The sequence below is a fragment of the Apus apus genome, chromosome 7, assembly GCF_020740795.1.
Source record: "Apus apus isolate bApuApu2 chromosome 7, bApuApu2.pri.cur, whole genome shotgun sequence".
NCBI classification, from domain to species: domain Eukaryota; kingdom Metazoa; phylum Chordata; class Aves; order Apodiformes; family Apodidae; genus Apus; species Apus apus.
The window spans coordinates 13,017,325-13,044,580 of NC_067288.1; the positions used below are offsets into that span (position 1 = coordinate 13,017,325).

Genomic DNA, 27,256 nt, shown 5'->3' on the forward strand with positions numbered 1-27,256 from the left:
AATGAAACAAGCCCTCTTTAGAGGGACAGATCCTGAGGTTCTTCTTCAGAGTTGACCAAAATTAAATTATAGTGCCTTTACATGTAGTTTATAAAAGGAAAAGGTAAGCATAAACTGGATAAAATAACAATACGTGCAACAAGATTTATTAGTAGTTCTTCAGGGGACTTCCACATGTGATAGTTGCTGGACGCCCCATCATAAGACATGAAGGTGCTAGGCATTATTTTGGCTCTATTCCTTTTTTTTTTTTTCTTTTTTTTCTCAGAGCTCAAATCAAATATGTCATACATGGGTGGTGTGGAGAAGAGAAGGTTCAGATATGCTCTAGAGAAAAAACACCACTTGATATTTAGAAATCAGGGGCATAAGGCTTTGAGAGACAGAGCAGCTTTCCAAGTTGTACAGTGAAACAGGTCTTCTTAAATAATTTTGATAACATAATCCACGTCTTCATATGAAAACTTTTTAAGGATTAGGTCCTTTTTCATGCCCAAGCACACTAAATCCTCAGGAAACTGCATAAATTGCTGAGATGAAAATAATGGCATGAAAACATGTATGTGTATTTTTTACTATTTATAAGGTATAAAAAGTTCTGCCGTTTTGCTGTTCAAAAAAAAAAAGGGAAAGGAAAGGTTAATTGTGCTGTCTGCTTTTTCTCTTCATTTCAATTCCTACAGTGTGCCTAATGGTAAGTGCAGAAATCTGGGAACATCAAATTTGTTTTTTCTCTATCCTATTTTGTTATCTAGTCTCAAACACTTCCATTATTTTATACTCACTGTAAGTTCTAAAAATTCCAGATAAATCCAAATTATATATATAAAGAATTGGTACTAAGCATGGCTGTTTGTTTTATACTGAATTACAATTCTCAGCTTTTATTTGATTTTAATTCCGAGTCATTAGTGCAGACACTCTGGCGCCCAAACAGCATAGCTTGCCAGAGGGTTATATTAAGAGGCATCTGTATCGCTGCCAATAAGTTACTTAAAGCTGGATCTGTATAAAATGTCAATTATATTTACTAATGCTGATTAATGATAATAAAATTAAGGTTTGTATTCTTTCATAACAGTCTGCAACCATATAAAAGTTGGATAACATTAAAAATCATAATAGAATTTCTACCATTAGGTTTAACAGCACTAATGTAAGGATTTTCTTTGAATCAGATAACAAAAGTGTGCGAAACATTTGATAGTAAACATAATGTGGTGAATAGCAGATTATTAAAAAATGACAGTATCACTTTCCCACTACAGTTCATTATTTTAATAATTGCAGCATAGAATTATGACAATAATAAATCATTTGGACATCTGAGATGGTAGCACTCACATTTTGGGCTCTAACTTGTGGTCTTGTATTTGTGGTGCACTTTTTGTCTCTTCTCTGGAGACCATGCAAAGATGTTTTAATTATTTTTTTTATACTAACCCTTCCAAAAAGGGGCATTAAATATGCAGAACCATTACTGTGATGTGAAATCAACAAATTTAAGTGTTTGGCTTCTTGATTTTGGTCCAAAAGTCAGCAAGTTTCTCCAGCTGCTCTGGTTAGGATGAATAAGTAGTTGAATTGAGTTGACAATCTGTGTTTTATTTTGCATTCCTGCTAAGTTTTGTGTCATTCTTTGTTGTTCAGATGAAACTCCAGGTCTAGCAAGGGTAATGTGCATATAACTAGAATCATTAGACTGACTAGAATAAGTGATATAGAATCATAGAATTATAGAATGGGTTTGGTTGGAAGGGATCTTAAAGATCATCTAGTTCCAACCCCTCTGCATGGACAGGGACACCTCCCACTATACCAGGTTGCCATCCAAAGTCTTCTAAAATATCAGTGAGTCTCCTAGGCCTAATGAGGGGTGAAAAGCAACGGAGGGAAGAGGAGCCTACAGCTGCTTGAAAGGTAGTAACAGATGTTGGAAGAGTAGCTGCAAAGAGAGAAGGATGATTCTCTGAAGTGTCAGATGACACAGCAAAAGGCAATGGCCACAAATTGCAGATGGAACATTTCAGGTTGCACGTCAGGGAAAAATTAACCAAGAAGGTGATGCAGCACAGGAACATGTTGTCTGGTAGGTCTGAGTACTCTCCATCTTTGGAGTTTTCAGGGCTCAGGCAGTCAAAGCCATGGCCAGCCTCAACTAGTGTTGATGCTAGTCCCACTCAGAGTGGGAGCCTGGACTGGCTGCCTCCAGAAGTCCATTAAAATGAACATTTCTGTGATCCTGTGGATTCACCCTGCTCAATTCCATATCCAAAGATACAGCATTTTTTGTACTAGAGACAGGAAATTAACAGTGGGTAAAAGGAAGCACCAGGGACTCATCTGTTCACTTGGAGTGAGATGATCAGTACTATGACAACATTTTAATTCAGGAGCAACGCATCAGTTACATTTCCAAAGCACAGAGGACGCTTCTATACTTCTTTAAAAAACAAATCTCATATTCAAAGTCTCAGCCTAAGTGCAAGAACTGAGATTCTTTATGCTATAAGCGAATATTTTAAAAGTGAATAATGTCCTGGCTTATAAATATTTCCCATTAATTAGTCTTCTAACCTTCAAAGTATAAGAAAAATCTTGGCCTATCTCAGCATTTAAGCTATAGGTTTGGGGGATTGTTTGTGCTTTTTAGTTTATATTGAAGGAAGCATATTTATGTCTCTTGTGAGCACTGAAATCCAGATCCTGGTGGTTTAACAGTTTAGAATGTATGTAAAATGAACTTGCTTTGTGGTTATTTTCTTACTTTTATTTTCATTTTACTTAAACTGCACTTGCTGCAGCCTCTTCTGCTGGCTGTGTTCATGTTTACTGCCTGCAATTAGGAGGCATGTTTCATAAAAGCCCACATTGCCTCATTCAGAAGAAGACAAATCTGCTAAAAACAAAAAGCAAAAAACCCCAAAAGCCCTGGTTACTCTGCAAAGATGAGAACTGGCTTCATGGCACAATTAGATTTGCTCTGCTCTACCTTGGAATAGGAAAGATGAGGCTGCTTTTTAATTGAAATGCACAGCATAGCATGCTAATTTGCTGCTGCTCTGCCAGCAAGGAGCTTGAAGTATTTTAAATAAATGATGCCTCAAACAGAATTTGATTGCATCTGTGTTCATGTGGCATTCTGCTATCACCCTACAGTACTATGCTGGTTAAGTATAATTCATTGAGTTCTGCAGGCACTATTAGTTCTCTCTCTTTTGTATCAGTTACTGCAACAAATTAATGCCAAGTACAGCAGGATGGTGTTGCATGGTGATACAGCAGCAGTGGGGAACATTACCGCCCAAAGTCCAGCATAAACCAATATAATCAAACTGAGGTTTGTGTTACTGTTTGCAGTGGAGTTTCAGGATTTAAATATCCTCTTCTCTTTCATTGGCCATTTTCATCAATTTGGGCTGGGATCTTAAGATAAATCATAGCTGAACTCACTGTCTTTGTGTCTTTCAGTGCTCTCTGTTGTTTTGGGGCACGTTTCAACCAAATGACCTGTTTCAGTCAGAGTTCAAACTGTTTCAAAGGTACTGAATTCCTGTAAGTTTCATAAAACTAGGCAGATGGGTAAGGGAGAAGAATTGTCTGTTGCCCAAGTTGATGGATATAAACTGGAGCCTTAATAGTCCAGCTGAGGGAAAAGCTCAAGCAGATGCAGGAAATTCCATCACAAGGCGTAGACTCCTCAGAAACAAGGATTTCTCTGTTGGGGCAGTGATGGTGCTATTCTGTGTGTGCAAAGGTGTGCTGCACTGGGCATTCTTTTGCTGGGAGGGTATTTGGGGTGTGCAGGGGCATGGGATGCTGTTGATAGCCCCCTCCAATTCCTGCAAATGCCAGTGTAAGCACGCTTTTTTGTAGGCGAGGAGATGTGTTTTGTGGGCTGACATTCCTGGCTCCCACACTGATCATGGCCATGTATCATCCTTTATGGTAGTTCAGTTTTGTTGTTTCAACCTCTTTGGATATTTTTTGTCTCTTCTCTAGTTTCATATGTTTCTCCTCCCTTTTTCTTTCCACTCCCTCCTCCTTTAAAGTGCTCCTCATTACATAAACCCATTGCTGAGTTGCTTTCAAAGTAACAATTGAATTATGAGCTATTTCACTGGAAATCTGAACAGAAAAAATTTTTGACTATGCGGTCACTCTTGGGTTGGTGACATCACCCTTCTTCCTCCAGTACCTGATGATTCATTTCCTTTTCTGTTGCCCTTAGAGGATTCAGGTGGAATTATATGTAATTATTTAAATTGATTTCTTGCATGTTTTAATTCTGTGTGTCCTTTATGTACACATGTATTCCATTTTTTGTAACATGTAAAAAGAGACAATACCTAATGAGGTACAAGTGTCAATTGGCATTTTGTCTTAAGAATTCTGGTTTTCCTACACTCGAGAATAAACGAATCAAGATGTAATGTTTAATAAGTTCATAATCAGAACACTATTCTGTAATTTTACGTAGCAGTTCAACAACATTTAATCCACTGTCATTGCTTTGAAGGAATTTTAATTGAGTTACTCAAAAGACAAAATGGAAAATAAAAAGGAATTCTAAATAAGACAGTAACATTAACAGCACTACCAACTTGCTGAAACTTTTTCATGACATGGTATGACTTAATTTTTTTAATACTCTTTGTGTGGTGTCTTTATTTATATATGGAAAAACATTCTCTACAAAATGGATTTTCTTAGAAAATGTAAAAGTGATTCTGTTTCTCTAAAATTAATGAAAATATGAGAACAAGTTGGAGATAACCTTATTTTCAGCCTCCCTGTGATGGAAGCATTTTTGCTGCAATTCGTGTTAAATATGGCAGACATCACAAAGGCAGGCAGATTGGCTAAAATATCAGTGACCTGCCAGTCTTCAGAAAGGAAACAAAAGATTTGGGCTGTTTTAATGACATTTCAGTAGCCTAATGATGATGCAGTATATAGCAAGTGCTTCCCAGAAAGAAAACCATTATTTTTCTTATAAACAAATGTCAATCTGTACTTATTCTTGCAATTGTATTTAATGCACTGAGAAGCTTTCAGAAAGGGAAGTGTAGAAAACTCAGACAAGCATGTTTCTGTGTTCTGCATGGTTAAATGTTCTGGTTAAATGTCCAGATCCTGTGGACTGCTTTGCCATTGGATATGTGGTTGCATCATGATGTATTTCAGTTGTTCATACCATTGGCGTCTGCTAAACAGAATTTTTTGGAAACGAAATCATCAGCAACATTTATTTATGTGCAGGTAAAAAAATATTTTAAGATTGTTTGTCTTGGTGCCCAATAAAAATTACCTACACAGTGCACACTAATAGCTTTTTCTTTCTGTGGATTTACTTTTATGCCACCATTTGATAAAGTTAATTAGCAGTGTGTTAACTAATCCCTTTACTGCCTACATGAAGATTTTCAGGACAAGACTCATCCTTTTTTAAATTTTGCCTTACCTCCCAGTAAAGTTAGTCAGTGCTTTGGGAGACTTGCTCTTTACAGTAGACCAAATCTGAATACAGGCCTAAATGATAGTAATTTTAAAATTGAATGAGAAATCCTTCTTGGAGTATAGGTTTTAAATGTCTTAATATATTGTTTTAAAGGTTTATGATGCCCTGAATTATTTGGTGTTTTCTGCCTCTTAATTTTAGCAAAGAACTTACCTGACCACAATAAAATGTTATCTGTATTTGCATATATCCAAGTTCTATACTTTCCTTTAAAATATTTCATATATGATGTATACCTAATCAAACCTTTATGCCTTCTAGCAGGTAACCTCTGCATGAACTGAAGAGCTGAAATATTGTTTAATCATACTGCATATTTTGAGGTTTTTTTTGCAGAGATATGAGAAACATTTCTCTGGTTGGCTAGAAACAACTAAGATAAAATAACATGTTCAATCAGGGGTAAAAAGCCATTTTTATTAGTCAGCACTTTATGTATACCAATACTATTGGTAAATCTGTTCCGTTAGTATCTCCAAGAAATTTACAAAATACAGATGTGCAGTTTCACATTTTTCACTTGAAATATTTAGGTCCCAGTTGGTACTGGAACAAATTATTTGCTAATTTGAACTGGCAATCTGTGCTTCATCCTTCTAGGCCAAATATTATTAACCCATATTCTGACAACCAAAGAAAATAATGGTTGTGTCTGACTCCTTTAATGTTGCATTAAAATCGATAGCTGTAAATAATGATTGCTACAGTTTTAACTGACCTATATCAATGAAATATAGTTTTTCCTACTATATAAGATAAGCTTTTTTTTTTTTTAAAATGCCTTATATTTAGGTTTTAAAGTAAAAACTTTTCCAAACATGATGTTTCTTCTGGTTGCTTAGATTAACATTTTTAATGTAAAAAAACCCCACAAATTTGGAATAAAGAAAAATATCACAGTTCAACCACTTCCTTAGAGAGAGGACTCATTTTTCAAAGCAAATTCAGTTGTTTTGCTTTTTGTGCTGCGGAGAAAAAGCCCTTTTATGTGATCTGAAAAAGGGAATAATTGCAAATCTGAATGCAGCCACAAACCTTCATTTGTGCTTGATCTTTACACCCCTCTTAAATCGTGTACTGGTCAATCAAAAATTTCCAGTTCATTTTTTACCTTCTCTTCTCGTTGGTTGTCTTTTGAGTCATTAACTTCTATATTATCAAAGGAATGTAGGAGTGCCATGCTGCTAATAGGGAATCCAAAGTGGATCTCCCACATAGCACTTTGATAAATGTATTCTTGAGTTTGGATACTGACCTATGCTATTATTGCCAGCTGTTAGATGAGATATGTTAAGAAGCTTTAGAGTGTTTGGTTTTGGGTTTTGTTTTTTTAAACCTAGTGTTAAGCATCATTCATTTGAGCAGTTACAATAGTGTACTACAGTAAGGAAATGCTATAACAGCTTATTGTTTTTATTTTTTTTTGTTGGAATAGAGAGAGGTGATCAAAGGCTATTTGTCTTTGCTTTTAGCCTGTGAGAAGTAGGAACCACACTGGTGTCCAAGTCTCATGTTGGCTTTTCTCAATACCTGCTGTTATCTCTCCAAGTATAGAGGGTGTCTGAGAACTTTAACTTCTCAGCTCAGCCATGACCTGGACCTAATCCAGAGTGACTTGATTTTGTCCAGTGACATACTGGTATCCCTGGAAAAGGAGGAGAATCTTAATTAGGCTTCTCCAAGTGGAACTTAAAGCAACTGATCTGAAAAACGGCTGATCAAATCATGACACCATGCTTGCAGATTTGCTTTAAAGAAATGAAGTCCTAGCATTGAAGAATGGAGCTAGGTGGCTTGGGTTTTTTTTAGTTCTCATAATTCCCACAGAAAATAATATTAATTAAAAAAAGTTGAATCAAGTCACCAGGCTCTTGCTTAAATTTTTACTTGGGGAAAAACATCTGTAAATTGGGAGTTATTGCCCCCTATACATATTAACAAACAAACAAACAAAACCACCCCCCAAAAGAACACACCAAAAAACCCCAAACACACAAAACAAAAACTTAAAAAATATTTCTATAGCTTTTACGTGGTCTTCAAATGGCAGTGGTTTTGCCTGAGTGAACAAAAGAAAGAATGTAGTCTGTAAAAGATAATGGGAAATTCCCAAGCTATACTTCTACATCTTAATAAGCAGTATTTTGTAAGCAAAATGTACTTCTTTCAGTACTAGCATAAGTTAAACAAGCCATATGATATCTCTTCAATTTTAAAATATTACCCTTTTTTTCAAATTATGGAGAAAACACTTAATATGTAGAAATAACATCAATGTTTTAATTTACCTAGTAGACAATAAAGGAGCATTTTAGAGTATTTAAGAAAGTAGAAAAATAAGTAAATCTTCTAAACCAGTGAGCAATACAGTACATATTGTTGTTATGAAAATGAATTTAAATTATAATTGTGAACCTTGCTTAATTATTTTCATATTAATCTCTGATCTTTTAGAAATTCTTCCCCAAAAATAACCCCCTGCAACCCCACTTCATTTTGAAACCTCTTGTTTCAATGTGCAAGTTATTTCATAAAAGCTGAAGGCCTAAACTGGAACAAAATATTTTCATCCCCCCAAAACAAAATGCAAAATTATCCATTTCTGAAAATTTTTATCCTGAAAAGTAATTTCCTCTCCTGTTTACTGAAGATGCCTGATGAGATTTGGAAGTGTTGTTTTGTTTGGTTTTTTTCCTAAATTAATAGAAAAGGCCCCCGCTACTTTTGGTACACTTTAGATCTCATGCCAAAAGGCAGTGCAGTATTGACTGAGAAAAAGTCCTGAATTCACATACTGTCATTGTCTCTGAAAGTTTATTTTGTGGCATTGGTTTCATGTCACATCCTATCATAGATTGTAACCAGAAGGATATAAGCTCCCTTCCAGCAGCTACCTTTTTGTGAGTTGACCAGGCTAACCCAAAGCCTCAAAAGTAATTTAGGCGCTTTTTTTTTTAATTTTTCCTAATATATATAGATAGCTTCACATACAGCTGTGAGAACTTTTATTCCTGCCTTAGGTTAAAATGCCTTATTTCTTTCTTTTTGACAGCTGCAGTCAATAGATGTTGACCAAAAGCTGTCAAATTTTCTGAGAAATGGAGAAGCATTTTCTACTCCAGATCACTAGTACAGTGTTACTCATCTTCTGTTCTGGGAAATCCTCCCCTTAATTTGACAGGCTTGAATTGAGTTTGAAACGGGACAAATGCATAACCAAAAGAGCTCCTTTCTAGGATGTGAGAAGGCAGTAAAATTAACCATGAGATTCAGAAATGGTGTCTCTCTTGCTATTGTGATTGACTGCACTTCTGTATATAGATGCTGTGGGAATTTGGGGTAGGTATAGAGAGAAACAGTTTTATGAAGGCAACGTTGGACATCTCATAGGAGGAGGGAGCAGAGATAGCTGTAGAAAAGATCAATAGTAATATTAAAAAAAAAAAAAAAGAGGTGAATGCTAACGATACCAATTTGCAATGCTTTAAGTTGAGATTCCCATAGTTTTCTTTATGTTTGAAGGAATAGCAAAAGAGTAGCACTTCACACACACATAGAAATATTTTTAATTATTTATTTTAATTTTGATTTCCTGATGGGTTTCTGAATCTGTGTTTGATCTGAAAGAGGAATACATGATAGACACATGATCTATAGAAATGATTACTCACTTTCTTAAGTTGCTCTCAATGTATCCTGCCCCTGCCTGCCCACACTGCAGGTTGTGGCCAGCAGTGCCTCTGTCACGGTCACAGGAAAAGGTAGCACAGACCTGAAAAAACCCTACCTGTTGCATGGAGGTTATCTGCAGATGGTGAAAGATTTTTTTTCTCCTTTCTTGTTTTTCAGATGAGGGTACATTGAGTCCTTGTGGGCTCTCAGACAGCAGGTTGACCAAGGAGAGATTTAACTCTTCCTTTGTAGACTTTCATTAAAAGAAACAGTAAAGGGAAAATAGTACACAAATAAAATTTAAAAGCTTTCTCTTGCAAGACTTATGTTTCTTAGGATACATAACTCCTGAACATAAAAGCACTCCCTCCTTTTCCATAGCTATCCATAATATTTTGGAAACTGTATCTACTGTGCAGAATGAGGAAGTTACTTGTACAATATTTTTTCATATAAAAAATTCCTCCAACTATAATAGACACAAGAGGGTGCAAGGTCTTTTTCTGAAGAGTCAGTACAGAAAAATCACCAGAAATATATACTGACAAGGAACTCTTGGTGCCACTTGCCCATGAACTGTATAGAGGAAATCCCATGTCAGCTTCATGTGTGTTAAACTAATGCAAAGACAGAATAAGTCCCACTTAAGAAAGCCTTCACAGATGTGTAAAATCAGGATTCTGTCCAAGAAGATTTGTGTTTCCATACCTTCCACTCCTGCAAAGGTCCTTACCCTGTTCTGTGAGACAGTACTGCCACCCTTATAGTAGTTAGGGATGGACTGGAGTTTGTGTGGTTTAGTCTGTTTTCTCTAGCACTGATCAGACAAGATCAGCTAATGTGCTTTTCAAAGTGGTAATCTCCCTTCTGAAGTTCTTAGGGGAAATTCTGTAGCAGATTTATTTTTATTACGTCTTTCAGACTCAGATTTGTATTCTTTATATATGCTAAGAAAAACACTATAATACTCTAATACTGATTCAATTCAAGTATTAAAAATATTTCTTTTATTAGTTGGGAAAGTACCTCATGGTTTAAGGTATTCAGAATAATCAAGTGCAATTTTCTGCCAAACCTTTTCAAATCCTTAAGCAAATTACTTACTAAAAACTGGGCAAACAAAGGTGAGTTTGAGGAGGTGCACCTCAATCTGACTCTCTCTCATTTATTAAGCAGGTATAATGGTACTTCCCTCCTCCGAGAGGTATTCTGGATACAGTATAAAGATTGTGCAGTAACAGGAAAGTGTAAAAATGAGGACCCTGCAAGAAGACTGAAAATAGGTCATAGTAAAAATTTTGAAAATTTCCATAAATCTGCAGCCAGACATTTCTGTGGTAATCTCTTTGTGGTTTTGTTTCTTTCCATGAAACACAAGAAGAGGTGACCTACTCTACATACAGCATTTTTACACTCCTTTTTAAACATGTAGGATGTATCTTCCCTGGGGGTGATAGGACGTGGGGTTCATCTCATTACCAATGCCAAATGCAATCAGTAGACAACTTGCTGCTTTAATTTCTGAGGATTTATTCTTACAGTTCTGGTTGCAGTTAAGCTTATCATGTGATCATTTAGAAAAAAAGGTGAATAGCTGTTTTTCCTCCAGTATATCTACCCATTGGCAATGAGTAGTTAGGATTAAAAGCTCCAGCTAGCCCAAGGCTATGATGAATATTCAGGAAAAATGATTCTGTACTGCTGCTTAGGGAAGTAAAAAGACAATCCCTGTAACATTCAAATCTCCTGTGCCTTTGGAATAAACAAGCAATATTTGATTAAGAAGACAAGCTGATGTGTCTTCTTACCAACAGATTCCTGTAGGTACAGTGCATGAATCAATAATACGTTTTAGCTGATGATAGCTTCTCTAAGCTTTTATTTAGATGGTATTTGTTAAAAAAACAGCACCAGAAAGAAACCAAACAGCAGATAAATGAAGTGTGCTACCAATGGATGTTACAGTCCATTGAAGCATTTGTTCATTCTTCTGGATTGACACACATAGCAAAATCATGCTGCGCATTCTGTCACAATCACACAGTATCATCATTAATGAGAGAACCAACAAACCTAGTTATGTGTAATAGAAAAGATAATTTGTGGTAGAGTTTGAAACAAAACCATTAAAATCCTGTACTACATTAAGCAGAATAATATTTTAGTTAGTTCTTATTGTTGATTTTGCAAATGTAAATGCCCAGCTGTTTTTACAGCTAATAACACTTTACAGACTAAGCCATTTAGAAAATATTTCTTAGCTTTGCAGGATTCATCAACCACTTTATAAATGATAAAATCTGCAAGAACTTTTCAAAAAGTTGGATTGGAGTAAAAAAAAAAAAGACAATTGAGTTGTATTAGCAGTGACAGGTATTTTTTGTAACATGATTTATGGGCCTTAAGATTCGTTCTCATACAAGTTATATGGTTCATCCTTGAATGTTTTATAAATCAAATCTCTGCTAAGAATCAGTAAATGTAATTTGTAAACTGAAGTCAATCTTTCAGAAATCCAAGAAGATGGGAGGCCCTGAATCTGCAAAATAAATTAGGAAAAAGGAAGCTTTTACATAGTCTTTTTTAAAACTAGTTTTTAGTACCAGGCTGCTTGTCTTGTTAAATTTGCGCCCACGTTTAAAACTTAGCTAAATATGATAAATTAATATTCTCAGAGTTCTTAAGTTTTGAACTGTATTTCGATTTGGAATTATGTATTCAGTCAATGATTGCACTTTAAAATGAACTATCTATTTCTAATCACTTAAATCTTTCTCAAAAGTTATGTTCTTGTGTGACCTCTGCAAATTGTTCTCAGTCCAAAGGCAAACTTCTGTGGAGAGGTTGTCCACCATTCAGTGACATTCACCTGGATTCTATAAATGTAAATCGTTAATTACATATGAAAGTTAGCTGTCCTGTGACATGAATACCTTCTATTTTCAACCATCTGATGACTTCTGATGCATTTTTCCAAGTCCTTAGTGCAAATATAGTAGAAAATCATGAATTTTATGAATGAATGAATAACTTTTTCTTCATGATCTAAAGAAGAATGTAATGGTACAGATAAAAACAGGTGGGGATACTATTCCTCTTTGAGAATATGTTAGTTGTCTGTAGAGCATCAAGTCATGTAGTGGCTTAATGGCATGGAAGTGCCTCTGGCAGCAGAGAAGTTCAGGCATGTAGTTGCTGTAGCCACTGGACACTTGCAAATGTCACTACAGTCAGGAGAGAGAGGACAAACTCAGGTGGTTCACTGGTGTTGGCTGCTGCACCAGGAGGAATTGGAGCAGGAGGGGGCTGGGCTAGAAGCAGAACAGAGAAGGGGGTGGAGGAGGAAGGTGGGAGGGTCAATCAGCTGGATGCTCCAGTAGAGCTTCACTGTAGGACTCGCACTGAAAGTGGAAGCAGGGAGATCTGGCACGTGGGTGTGTTTTGGGTAAGCGTCAATTTATTATTGTTTTTAGAGATTCAGCATTATCTTTACATGATACTTGTTTAATGAACAAATGGATTAGATAAAAGATTATGTGGAAAGAATCAGCTCTAGAAATAATTGTTTCTATACAAAACTGGAAAATTTAATGGAAATTCTAATTTATTATATAAAATTCAACAGCTCAACAAATGCTATCAGTGACTGCCTCACTATGCAGCAAAGCACTGCAGTAACTTTAGTTCATGTTCCCATGTTTCCTCACTAAACGTTCCTATTTTTATCCTTGGAATATTAATTGAAATAAAATAAAATATTTCACTTCCTTTACTTTTCAAATTACTTCCCTATTAGGTTACCTGTGTTTTTATGGGTACCGAAAATGGGCAGGTTTCCAAGACTGATACAAGAAAGCCTTTCAAAAGGGCTTTGTCTAGACATGTGCTGTGCAATCATATATTTAAATTGTTAACTAGTTAGAGAAGCTGAAGACCCTTCTTTTGCATTCTTTGCACTAATCTCAGTGTGACAGAAGAACTGATGGAAAATCTTTTTTTGGGGGGACAAAAAGGTCAAATTACTCTTTCTTATAAAGACAAAACAATAGATTTTCTTAAGTAGGACACAGTTTTGGTTTATATAAATGGAAGAGATCTCCCAATAATTTATTCAATGTGGACAAAAAAGAAATTGTATCTTTTTTATAAATGTTAGTGTGTGCTGGAGTAAGAATTTTTATGGTAACACTATAAGCACGATGAAGTCAGCGTAATGAGTTATGTGGTGCCAAAATCCTGAACGTTATTATGAGAATTTCTAAGGAGAAGAATTAACATAAAGGATGTACAATTCATGTCTTCTGAAGGGTCTCTCATTTCTGCATTGGACCTCAAGGAAATTCAAAGCAGAAATAAAAGTCAAAGCTGCACCTATTTTCATACAGCCAGTGCTGCGTTCATACATATTTCATGGAAGCTGCATGGGCAGGGAGATCACCATTTTTATTGGAATGGCACAGCTAAGTCTCTGGGTTTTGCTATTCATGTCAAGCACTGTGTACTTTTCAGGAACACAGCCTGTGCAGTTTTTTGTTTGTATTTAACCATTGGTGTAAAAATTAAAAAAAAAAAACAAGAAGGGGATGTTTCCTGTATGTTCACCAGACCAACAACTTTAGTGTCCCCTGCATTGTTTTAAATGAAATTTCATTTAGGCTCATCCCAGTTTCAGTTACTACATAGCAATGCAGCTTTCTGAGTTTTCACAATATCCAAATGGGAGAAAATTATTCATATATGACAGACTTAATTATCTGAGAGTGTGATAAAGATTTAGTAAATGTAAATAATTGCTGCAGTACCAATTAGCCTACCCACAGGTCATACGCATACTAAATCTTGTAACAGCACCATTCAATTTTTAACCAGATCACACACCATCTTCTACATGCATCCGTTTTGCAAATTTTAAGGTATTTGTTGAAAAGCACTATCAATATCCAACAGAAAAAAAAACAACCAGTACCCTAAGAGTTATATTGAACAATGACCATTATATGTGCCAGACACAGATAGTTCTGCTGAGCTGTTTTCAATGGGAAGGACAATCGAGTGCTGTCTGCATGAGATGGATGCCATAAGGGAAATAAATGCCTGGAAATCAAGAAAAGCCAACACTTGAAGGTTTTGATTTCTGGCTTTAACAGAGAAGATTCTGATCTTTCATTTACTATATGGCCATCCCAAGGTATTCTCTGAAGTCAGAGGAGAGTTCAGAAATGCTGATTTGCATTCTGATAGCCCTGCAACCTCAATACATCCTGGTTGTTCTGATCAAAGCATGATCAACCACCACTTCAGGTTCATGTTTTACAGGATACTGGTTATTTTCAATGTCTTCCTATAAAGTAAGTCATTAAAATGGAGAAATAATTTTTAGAATAAATGGGTAAAGAAGGTTTCTGTCATCCAGAATTACATTTTCCGCTCTCTGGAAAGGGAACATTTTGTGACATCTTTGTCTTTTGGGGGAAAAAAAAAAAAAAGAGAGAGAAAAAGCAAAAAAAGAGCAAACTTTCATTTTTTAATCAACTAACCTTCCTGCAATGGATTTGCAGTTACTCGATATGTCTGAAATAAGTTAGCTAATGAGATGAGGTTCAGTCCTGATGTGTAATTTCACAAAATCACAGTATAGCCCCTTATAGCAAAGTTTTCTATTTTCTTGATATACTTTTTGTTCATATTACTTTTAATTATGTTCTATATTTATCTGACCTATTTGAACAGGATCCAGAGCTGGTACGGAACATCTGTCGCTGGGTTAGACAAGCTGTTCAGATCCCTTTCTTTGCCAAGCTGACCCCAAATGTTACTGATATTGTGAATATTGCGATGGCTGCGCAGGAAGGTAACTGACTCCAGTGCACAAGCTGTGCAGATTTGCTAATTTGCTGGATGGGGGTAGATGGGGGAGTTGCTGGAATAATAACAAATAACAACTGAAACTAATATGAAAATAGTTTATTTGATGTATTTAGAACAAGCACAGTGATCAAAGGCTTCCTAATTTTGTCCATGCTTCTGAAATTCAGCAATATATGAAAAGTACTAGACTGTGTATGAAAAGTATTAGAGTGTTAACAATAAATCATACATGTTTGTGTGTGTTTGTGTGCTCTTATTTCTGTTATATTTGTACATTTACCATACCACTGAAAATTGCACCATTCCTACATCTAGTACTGAAATGCTATGTGCCTTCTGTGAAAACAGATATACCATTTGAACATGTGTGTGTATGTATATATATTTTCCTTAGAGTACAAGATGGCAGGAAATTAGTTTGCAAGTAGATGTATTAATCCATCACTCTGAACTACAGTCATTGTTTCTGTAGCATTGTTCATTTCATCTTGCTCCTAACAATGAGAACTGAGAATATGGGCTGGCTCTGTCAATGTAGAGTTGGTGTCATCAGCTTGGAGGAGTTGACCCCTGTGCTGGGGCACGTCTAGGTGTTGAAAAGCAACTGTAGCAGGTTCTGTCCCGCACAGCTGAAGGGCAAAGATCTGCCTGTCAGCCCCAGTGTTTCCCACATGCTGCCTTGCAGCTCTTGCAACTGATGCAGCCTGCCTTGAAGCTACTGTTAAATTTATCAGCCCAGGATTGTTCTTAAGGAGCTTTCTGCACGTTCGCTTACAGTTTGTTGCTTTCTGTCTTCAGCTGTTTATTTGGATTTCTAGTTATTTCACAGTTTTTCTGTTGTGTTTTTTCCTCTCTGGTTCTTGTACACAGTTTAACAAAAAGTGACTGACCTTTTCTTTCACAGGTGGTGCAGATGGTGTTACAGCCACCAACACTGTGTCAGGACTGATGGGACTGAAAGCAGACAGCACACCTTGGCCAGCAGTTGGTAGAGGACTGAGGACCACATATGGTGGCATGTCAGGTAGGTGTTGCCCTTTTGGATGCATGTTACTTCCTTAGAGGTTTTCAAAACATTAGGAGGTCCTTGTAGTGGGCTAGAATATCATGTCTGCAGTTGCACTGAGTCCTTAAAGCTCACTGCTGGTCAATGCTTCTAATAGTCATGACAGATGGAACAGATTAAGTGTGAAGGCTCTTGGGTTGCCCTTTCCTTAATGGTAAAGCGCTGCATCAGAATAGTGTGATAGGGTCACTGAAGAGGGAAGGAAATCTCTTCTCACATGACCCTTGCTTTTCCTCAAATTTTTCATTCTGTCACAATTGTCAAGCTCCACGTTAGACAGAGGCTAATGAAAGGGCATCGCAAGGGGAAATATCAACAATCCAAATGCAGTGTATCTTTCATAGCGCGAACTCCAGCCTTCCTCCCTCCTTCCAACTGAGTACACCCCTTCCCCTGAAGCTATTTCCTCCTCTTCCTGCTATGGTAAGAATGATAGACTGAATTAGGCAAAATATGTGTATTTTTGTAGCCTGTTCCTTGAGATGCACAAGAAAATCTTGTGTAGGCTTTATTTCCAAATCCTGCTTCACAGCTTGATTTTAAAACCAGCAGCAAAACTTTTACACTCCAGTTCAGTGCCTGTGCACACTAATGTATTAATCTATTGACCCTGTGTGCTCTGTTGCTGTGACAACATGAACTTGGCCCTGCAAAGACAATACTGTGAGCTTCATGACTTTACTGGTATGGAGATTAGTCTCCTTGGTGATAGAAGAAGCAGTAAATATACATAACAGAAGTAATAGCATCCTCCTGATTGAGTCAAACACTGTTTTATTGGACCCACCTCCTACCTCACCCCAAAAACAGAATCAGAGGAGACCAGACAGGCAAAAATGCTTTATTATATGTGACTGGTGTTGTCCTTAAAGAACCATAAGAAATGTAGCAAAAGATATCTTTTTAAACAAACTTTAATTCAGACAAGTGTATTCAGTGGAAAATTGCCTTAGACAGCTACAAGGAATTTGGAATTTTTTAGAGAATGCTGAAAAGCAGGGAAGAGATAACAATCAGAAAAAATGGTTATGCTTATTGCATAATGATTATTTCACAGTGACAGCCCAATAAGATGTTATAATTTTAATATTATGCAAAACGGGAGAAAGAGGGGAACAAGAAGAGAACAGCTACCACCCATTTCAATTTCTCTAGCCTTCCATGTTGACAGGAAAAGAATAAAGGAGGTCACAGTGGGTACTGTGCATTAAAAATTAATAAAAGAACTATTGCGGTAGTATTTTATTTAAGTAACACCATTCACATTTTCTCATTTAAGTTGCAATTTCTGAATATTCCTTCCTACCATAAGTCTGTCTAATAAAATCTATAAAATGACTGCATTATGAAAAGTGTGTCTCTTATGCCACAAATTTAAAGCATGTATGTAGTGTAAATTGCCATGGCACCTGGATACTCAGCTATGAGGGAGGAGGATGTACCAGCCTTTCTTTATAAGTGCTATCTGAGGAAAAGTTATATATTTCTTTTATTTTTATATATGTATGCATAAGTATAAAAATGTTGGGTTTTTTTCTCAAGTTTGACATGTATCATAGGAGATTAAAAAATGTCATTTTAGGATGCACCGTTATCTCTGACACAAATTTGGTTATTTAAAAAATACAAAAACCACTGGAAGTGCTGTCAATTTATTGCATTTTGAAAGAGCATATTGTTGCAGACAAATCACTAGGTCCCAGTCCCACAACTCATTGCACAGAAGAAAGCCACAGAGCCAATAAAGTCAATAGGCTCTGCAACACATGGCAATACTTTCTGCTCGGCAATCAGAGTGTAACAGTATACAAATTCAAGAAAGCAGGAAAGCAATTTTAAATCAAGAGAGCTAGCATTCTTACGTGCTAGTAAGACAAAAAGTGGGAGCATGTGTTGTCTTGTTGGCACAAGGGGCAGGGTGGCCACACTTCTGAGGTCTGTTCCTGGCCACGCCAGGGCTTATCCACGTGGCCTGCAGCCAGACACTTGACCTGTATTTCTCCTGTCTGTGAAATGGCAGAAACCCCACTTACATGCCTACAGGCTTCTTGGGAAGTGCTCTGTGATACTGACATAAAAGTAGCTTCATAGTGTAAAGGTCAGTTGGGGAGGTCTGAAACGTACCTGGGCTTAAAGCTGGCGACCCTCAACATCACCCAGCCAGTAAGGAATTGCCCACAGTGGTATTTCTGGAGTGCTGGATTAAACAGTATCTTAGATTGTTTGGGCCTGTGTATCTTTTCCCCTCTTCTCTTTACACATAAATAATAGGTAATTCTCACTACCTCCAGTAGCGTCATCTGCTAGTGTAGGGGTTGCTCTGTCTGAGAGGGTGTGTTTGCTTCAGAGGATGAAAAGCAGAAGCTGCTCTGCTTAGTCTCCACCATCAGGAGCCAGAACACATTCCTCCCTTGGTGTCACGTAGAGAAACGTGCCCTGTCCTGTGCTCCCTTTGTTCCCATTCATTGCCCCGAGAGCTGAAGGAGCCCCGTGCCTCAGTGGAGTGCAACAGCGTGTGAGGGGAGGAGGCCAGCAGAAAGCTGGAGGTAAGCCACCACAGCTCAAAAGTCAGAACTTTGCACCCTAAAATAAGACTTCAGTCTGGCCTCTGTCTCTGATGGCTTTGCTGGAAGCTCAGGCCTGGCTCCCACCTGCCAGCCAGCATGGCCTGCGGGGAGGAAGGTGCTTCATGGCACTTGTGGCAGCAGCACCTGCTGGGGAGGCTGGCAGCACACTGGGGAGCTCTGAGGCCTGGTGGCTGGGACCAGATCAGATGGCAAGGAAGTACTGCTCCTGCAGGACAGCTGTTCTTCCATGTTGTGTAAATCTGCTATGTCCATGTGTTAATACAGTGTGGGTTGCCTTTTCGAGGTGAGTGTGAACTCACTCCACTGAGCTTGATGAGGGTTTCTGTTGAAGAGCAGGTCATGAAAGTATATTAAAGCCTGGCCTAGCAGCAGCCTGACATTTTGACTTACAGTCTTCCCTCTCCTCCGCTGTTCAAAAATGTGTTCCTCCATGTACTGCAGCAAGTTTTTCAATATGACTTCCCTTCAGCCTCCTCTTCCCTTCTCATCAGCCTCGTATGGAAGCTGCTATATGCAGGAAGGTTGTCATTAATTTTTCCAGAAAAAAAATAGATACTGTTAAAGGGAATTTCCTTTTAATTCCTTTTAAATCACTAAATGACAGGTAGTTTTCTATGATATGTCTAAAAAATGTAAAAATAATAAGAATTAGATGTTTTGAGGGTAGACTTACATCTCTGTTTTTTAAAACCATTTTTAAAAAAATCTTTCAGAAAAGGAGAAACTTCATGAGATTACTTTAAAAACCCCATTTAGCTTTGACTTGTCACAGTCAGTGTTTTCTTCCCAGCCAGTGCTCGAGCAGTGACCTTCCTGTTTTTCTCTAATTTGATCAGCTGAAAATTGCTAAGCTGTAAGAGGCATCACTCTTTGCTCCTTCCTGCCCTCCTGTTTGTTGGGTGGTTTTGACAGGGAAGGATCCTAGTATCCCAGATGAATATTTGACCACTAGACTAAAGGATTAGGTTCTCTTCTCCACTTCCCTGCAAATATTGAATTATTAATACAAAGTGAAACAGCTCTCACAGGATACACACTTGTACTAGCATGGCCTGCTGACCTGCACATTAGCCTGACTTTGGAGAGCCAGGTTTAAATCCCAGGTGTGAGCCTGGGTCCTAGCTGGTCCCCTGGATTCCAAGTCTACCCTCCAACTATTCAGTGTTGTAAAATATATCTGTTTTTTCTTCATCTGCTACTTCTATCCTGGTGCAAAAAAAATACTTGCAAGATAAAAATCACTTTAATTTTGACTTACTGTTGTTTTCTTCAGAAAATTTATTTCTAATTAGCACCATGGAATCTCAGCTGAGCCCAAGGGCTGTGGTAGCCCTGCAGATTCCTGTGGCCCCATAATGTGAGAGGACATTCTGCTTGGAAGATCCCAGTCTTCATTCATTTTTAATACGTTTCAAGGAACTGCCCATTACTTAAAAAGTGGAGAAGTCCTAATAAAGCCTCCAAAATATGGTTAAGGAAACAAGCCCTTATGATGAAAGAAAAATACTGAAATTAAAGTTATGGCTTCCCAAACTGTATGACTATCATATGTTCTTGCACAATTAGCAACACAGTTTGATTCCATTAAGGAGCATTTAGAATTGATCCAGCCCTATTTCAGGTTTGAAAATATAGAGTACATGAGATTTTACCCCAAGTTCTTCCTTTACACAGGCAATGCAAAGTATTTGTTTCTTAAAAAGAAGTGAAGTGACTTTTTATCCTCAGAAAGAACAATGACCTCTGGCTCTGAAATAGATGTTTTAGGCTGTTTGAGTATAAATTATTTAAAAATGCGTATTTTATAGTTACTAGAATAAAATGCCAGATTTCCCAGAGAAATGTTAATATGCTGTCAGCAGCTACACACTTCTCTAAGATTTGTTTCCTTTAAATATATTGTAAATAATAATAAGAAAAAAAATTTCATGAGCTTTCATACTGTGCTTCCATATTCCAGATGTGTTTTATAAAACATATCACATTGCAACACAATAGGATGTCGATTGCAGGCAAAATACAGCAGAGCTTCTGTTTGAATTTCCATGTTTTTTGTTCTTTGCAATCTGTTTGTGTCTTTGTTTTTGTCTGGAAGCCATATCCTTAGGGGATAAATTTATAAAGCTGTACACTGGACTTAGCAAAAAACTTAGCTTAAAAGCAAATCTTTCTACGGTGCACTCACTATGTATCCTTTTAATGCCTTGTTGCAAAAATATTGCAGTATTTTACAGTAGTAGTTAAAAAACCTCATGTCTATGTGGTGTTATTGCTTTGTCCAGTCATCACTTTCTGTAGTGGTTTTGGCATTATTTGCATTAATATATTGTACAGCATGTTTGAGTACATATGTTTGTATGTTTTCCAGGACAAGAAAGATTCAGAAAGTTATGTGTTATAACTTTGTAACTGACCATAAGGGATGTCAGAAGAAATATACTTAGAGAGCATCTTCAGTCATTAAATGTGGGAATGTGTAATTGTTGGAATCCAGCAGAGTCAGTTAATTTTAATTACTTTTGAAGAAACTTAGGGAAGCTGTCTCTTTTTACAAAAAAAAAAAAAAAAAAAAAAAATCCAGGCAGACTGCAATTGTCACTTTTAAGGGAAAGCTTTGCAAGTCCTATTTCATTAAATTAAAATGTATACATTATACGAATAATTGACATTATTAATAGGGGCATATATTCTAATCTAAAATGTATGAATTACATTGAAAGAGAAAAGTTGAAGTTACAGCAGTAAAGGCTGCCTTTTAATTTTATGACACATCATTAAAAGAAAAGTGAAAAAAACCCCAAGAGCATTCATGTCCTAATCACATTTCTCTCAGTGACCATTCTGTGTGACTTTTGGTCAACAGAAATGAGTGAAAAGCTGCCCATCACTGGGAACAAAACAAAATGTATGTATGCATAGGCACTTCTGTTTAGTATAAATATTTACAGAGAGTTAAAGACTATTTACATTCACATATATTCATTGAACAGTGTGGATAGGAGTAAAAACCCAATATGTGCCTTAGTAGAATTTTAATTTTGTTTTATTATTTTTTTTAAATGTAGCTCAACCATTAAAAGCCCTTATTTGCATATATTTTGTCAGGATTCACAAAGAGTCCTCTGTTTTCCTTGGTGTCCTTGCAGCAGTCTGATTTCTCTTAGTGTTCTGCCATCACTGGTCTGTGCAGGAGAGATCAGAGCCCTAATAATAGATTTTTGACAGGGAGCTCGCCTGCTACCTGCCCTACACAAATCCTCACTGTTCATGTTTGCTTCACGGCAACAAAGCAGACAGAAGGAAAATGCCAAGTGCTGAGTTTGAGGTACAGCCCTGCCATAGCTTGACATTTCAGCAGAATAGCAGTTTATGAGATGCATAATTTTTCATCTGGGACTCAGCTGCCATTTTCATAGAAGCTTGCAGCTCATCGACTGACTGGAAATAGGGCAAAGGTTTACAGCATAGATCAAGGTCTACGTCCTTCCCTTAGCTATTTAAAAATAAGTATTATTCTCCAGATAAGGTCAGAGAACTAAGCATATTTTTTCCAGTTGTTCGGGGGTTTTTTTAGCCAATTTCATTCCCACAAAGAAAACACTTTCAGCACAGGTGTCATTTGTAGTTGATTAAAATTATCCTAATTGATTTAATTCACCAAAAGATTAAACGAGTCCTGGAAAAAGAATGAAGCATGCATCTTTATACAGAGCATTTGGACAAAGCTGTGTTTTCTCCTCCTCTCACTTTGGAAAAAGCTCATTCCAAGCTCGAAATGAATTAAAAGTCTTGAAGCGTAATTGATTTGTTTTATTATTGCTATAGTTTGACTTTAAATTTTCACATTCGTGCACATGTACTTGGGAAACAAATGCAGTGTAGGTACATGTAAGTGAGTGTTTAATTTAGAATTACACATCTCTGTGAGCTTCAGTAACAGTTCACCATGTCAAAGCCTCATATAGAACAATGGTGCAGTACATTGGATTAATTAAAGAAGCCTTGCAGAGAACTGAATTCTCAGTATGTCAAGATTTCAATTTTATGTTAAATATTTTCTAAAGGCCAGACCCTTAAATCTCAGGGGCTGTACCAAGCAGTGAGCTGTGAATTTAACCATAGGCTAACTGCTAATGATAAGGAAAAGAGTCCAAGTTGAGGCAGCTGTAATACAGTCATTGGATTAGGCTATCAATCACTCAGTTCCCTGAGGAACAGGCAAAGACGACAAAACAGTGAAAAGGGAAATTAGGAAGGGAGGGCATGACTAGAATGAGATTCTTCACCAAATGTATCTGTTAGTTGGATGAATCCCCCAAGCATCAGACAGAAATGTCCAGCATTGCTCTCATACTAAAAGCCAAGCATTTGTTCCAAACTCTTAGAAAACCATCAAACCATCATTAACTGTTGCTTGTCTGTACAGGGTTTAAGAAATGCTATCAGCTATATTCTCCTCTTTTAATAGCCTGTAATTAGATTAATCTCTAAACTAGTGTTGTTGAACACTCTGGATGCACTGTTTATATCGAATTTCATCTAGAATATGTCCAGCTGAAATAGTTTCCCAGATGAGTAGGTTTTTTTTAATAAACAGATAAGCTATCAAGTCTTACTGATGGCTACCAAAGGCAATTGTCAGAAGAAAGGTGGTTCAGATAAAATCATAAATTGTCCTCAGACATAATATGTTAAAAATAAGAGATAATGACTGTGACCCTGGCTTGCCCAAGCCTGCGTGAAAGTAGGTATGGTTTTAATCTGCATGCAGGTAGATAAAATGGGAAATGGGTTTATATAATAATGGCATGGATTAACCTGATTAAGTAAAGAGTGTTCTTATAGTTAGCAACTTTAGAGATAGTTTGATTAACAACAAATGGAAAACAATACAGAAAGTAAAAGAGAAGTTAAAGCAGGCTGGTGGAACAGGGTCTTGTATTTAAGCTTAGTTACTGTAATGGGTAGGTGAATGCGAGCTATCAGCTGATGAGGAGGTGTCAGCAAGTCAGGAACCGAAAATTTCTCCTTCCAGTGACATCAGCAACATTGAACCCACTGATGTTGTCTTTGCCAGCATGAGTTGTCTTTCTGAATCTGTCAGGTTTAAAGGAGAAGGGGCCTGTATTTCTTATATCACCTCTTCCAGTTTTAATCAAATGCTCACAAAAAATATATATAAAAATCTCTGAATAGTTGTGTGTCATACTTTTTGGAGATTGATCATGTTGAAAACTGATATATTTCTCTCATAAAAACTTACTACTATTCATATTGAAGGTCATTTAAATATAACTGCTTAAAGTATCTTATGAATTATTTATTGAAAAATACTTGGCATTTAAGTACTTTTCAGTTTAATCTAACACAGGAATTAAAATACTCTAAAGAATTTCAAATAGACATTAATTAAAATCATAAAAATTGAGAAAAGCCCTGGTGAAATCTACTGCTGAGTTTGTTTTCCAGTAAGGCTCAGCAGCTCTCTCAATCTGATCTTGCTCACCTTTCTCCCAAGATAATCACTATGAAGACAAAATGTCTTTTGACTTCCAAGTGCAGGTTGAATGAGGACTAGAGAGTGCAGTGGTGTGCAGTGTAACTCTCCAGTCTTTCATACAATTGAAAGGCTACTACTACTCACTACAAAAGTGTGTCTGAACTGTGAGAACTGTGTGCCTTGTGAGATCCCAGTGGCTACCAAGTGACTGGATAGAAGGATCAGTCTGGCTTGCTGACCAAGCTCTGACAATAGCTCAGGTTAAATAGAGTTGGGCCTAGCTTTCTGCTCTCAGTAGTGCAGGCAATGCAGAAGTACATTTTGTACAGAAGCAGTAATTCAAAGTGGTTAAGTGTATAGTCATGTACTGGAGCACAAAGAAAATAATTTCAGGGGGTAGTGTTGAAGTTGGCTGAGAGGTCTGCTAAGCTTTGTTGCAGTGTTATATGTGTGATGAGTGCAAACTTGAAAACAGGTTTGGAGAGTTTAGGGAACTTCAAAGTAGGGGGAAGAGGAAAGACTTGGCAAAGGAAATAGAGTCCAAATTCATGTGAATGTAAGTCAGTGTATTCACGTGAATTCAACACGCTCCCTGCTGTTGATTGTGCAGGGCCCATAATTGTCTTTACTGCTGACTCATTATTCTGAACTTGAATCAACAGCAGGATTTGTGATACAGGTGGCACTTGAGAGTGATCAATGAGGCAACAGTCTTCTGTGGAAATTATAAACTGTACCTGTCACTCACAAAACAGAAGTTCTAATTGCAATTCACCTAAAAAAGCAAGAATCTGGCAGAGTTTATAAACAATTCTGATTAACGATTGTATCAGCAAGCGTTAACACACCTGAGTACTGACCTGATGTGTCTTAAGCTTGTTCATTTTTTTCCGTATCTAACTTTGTATATCAATGTGCTCTAGTCAGTAGGTGTCATATACTGGTTGTAGAGCGCATCTGTATTTGCTGGAGGACATATTTACATCTTATCTGAAGAATAAACATGTTTGTACGTTTATGAAAAAAACAAACAAATTGGCTTGCAGGATAGGCCAACTGCATACTGTCTTCTGCTGTCAGTCTGGAGATACTACCACTGCTGACAATATGCCTCAGGTTCTGTATTGAATGCTAGCTTTTTCACCTGTTCAGTAACTTCATTGGCTTAGATATCTCCTTGAGGATGTTGAGGCTCCCATCATTCTTCTTACCTACAAAACACTGGATTGTTTTTTAGGAATGGGTCAGGAAGTGTCTTGAAGAGGTTTCACAGTTACATTAAAGTGTGCTTTCTGAAGTTAATCCAGTTGCAAGATATTTTGACAATCCCATACAGGGGTTTAGGAAAAAAAAGAAATAATCCTTGGAGCAGCTTTAAACCCAGGGCACTGCTTTATGTCCAGCAGCAGCAAAAGGACATACTTACACAGTTATTGCTGCTGTCCTACTTCCATGTAGGAATAGCCTTTGAAAGTTCTACCACTGGTTGACTGAATTATTATGAACTCACCACAGTGAACACGTCTTTATTCACCTAAATCCTACTAACATTATGTAGTTTTTACTATCCTGCTTGAATGATGGATAAATCCTAATGCCCATGTCACACATAAAATACAGAACACAAAATACAGCAGATTTGTTTAACTGGGTAGATCCTGGGTTTGTATTTCATTGAGTATCACATCATCCCTGATGAGTTATTGCCTGAAGCATTTATAAAAGTGTTTCACAGCCATCAGAACTTTTTTTTTTTTTAACCTTTCAATAGAATGCAACTAATATATAGTAGTCAGCTAAGGGATCTGCATTTTAATGTGCCTTTTCATGCAAGCACACCATTGTACAGAATGAGCTATACAGATATCCTGCTCACACACAGGATATACAAATGTATCCTATAAAATCTTTTAGGAAACCTGCTGTATTAACTTGGTTTTCCAATTTTGATCAATTTGCAGTTTCTACATTGTCAGGTAGTGGCAAATGTCTTCCCTATTTACCATGCACCCTATAACCCATCTTTACTAAGTCATGTTTAAATCCCAAAAGACACACATAGTCAGGGATTAAGCTACAGTTATTTGGCTTAAGTGAGAGCCGAGTCTGAACTGTTGAGTACAGTGTCCCACTGTTTCAGAGTGAGAAATCCATTGCACAGCTGTGACACATATATATAGACAGAGTGTTCTTAATGACACAAGTTCTTTCCATAAAAGTGTGTGGTACCACACCTGAATCAGCACTGAGGTAAGGCCAATGCCATGAAGAACTTCTGTTACAGGCAGCTCAAAATGTGAAGAAAGCTGTGGGGTTCTTTTGCAAGCAAGCATGCCTTTGAAGACATGGTTAACCATGTTACTGTTAGGTCTGGCTATTTCTATATGTTTCATGGCCTTATTGAGTTTTCAAAAGAATGTATGATTACTCCAATCTACATTGGCTGCACTTAGAGCTTATCTTATTCCCTGTCAGTTATTGGTGTGCTTACACTGTTAATGCCATGTCAGCTGCCTGCCTATTGAATACACCAGCTTTGGCAGTATTTTCACCAAAATTTGGATATATGCCCACTCAGAGCTGCTTAGATTTTAATAGGGAGTACTCAGAGAAATCTTCTCATTGTAGGCCCTGATAAATATTGTGTATCAGGAGCAGTTGCCAGACAAGGATTTTCAGAATCAGTTGCTTGTTCTTATAAATTGAGCAGCTTCTTCAGAACTTAATGAAGGTAGGATTTGAAGAATTCAGACCTCTAAAGAGGATCTGGTGGCAACTTATTTTGCATAAGAAATATTTTGAAAAAGCCTGCTATGTGGTACAATCTGGTTTATTGAAATAATGAAGAGATTGCTTGCATCTCTGTTTTTCATAAAAATACGCTAGAGGATCAGTCCTTGGCAGATACCCAGAGAGAAGGTAAATGCTGCCAGAAGAAAGGAAGTCACCCTAAGTCTTGCTCCATCTTGTTCAGGGGAATTTTAGGAAGAGGTTCCCTCCTGCAGTGGGGCAAGCACATAGATTTCTTTCCAATGTCTTTA

At 37.1% G+C, this 27,256-nt stretch overlaps 1 protein-coding gene across 2 annotated transcripts in view; it reads left to right on the plus strand.

Annotated features, from left to right (window-relative positions):
• DPYD (dihydropyrimidine dehydrogenase) overlaps window positions 1-27,256 on the plus strand; it is a 335,213-nt gene that overhangs the window by 231,583 nt on the left and 76,374 nt on the right. For both annotated transcript variants that reach the window (XM_051624784.1, XM_051624785.1), the window contains 2 exons: window positions 14,924-15,044; window positions 15,966-16,085. In XM_051624784.1, the coding sequence (XP_051480744.1) occupies window positions 14,924-15,044; window positions 15,966-16,085 (241 nt within the window). The remainder of the gene's footprint in view (window positions 1-14,923; window positions 15,045-15,965; window positions 16,086-27,256) is intronic.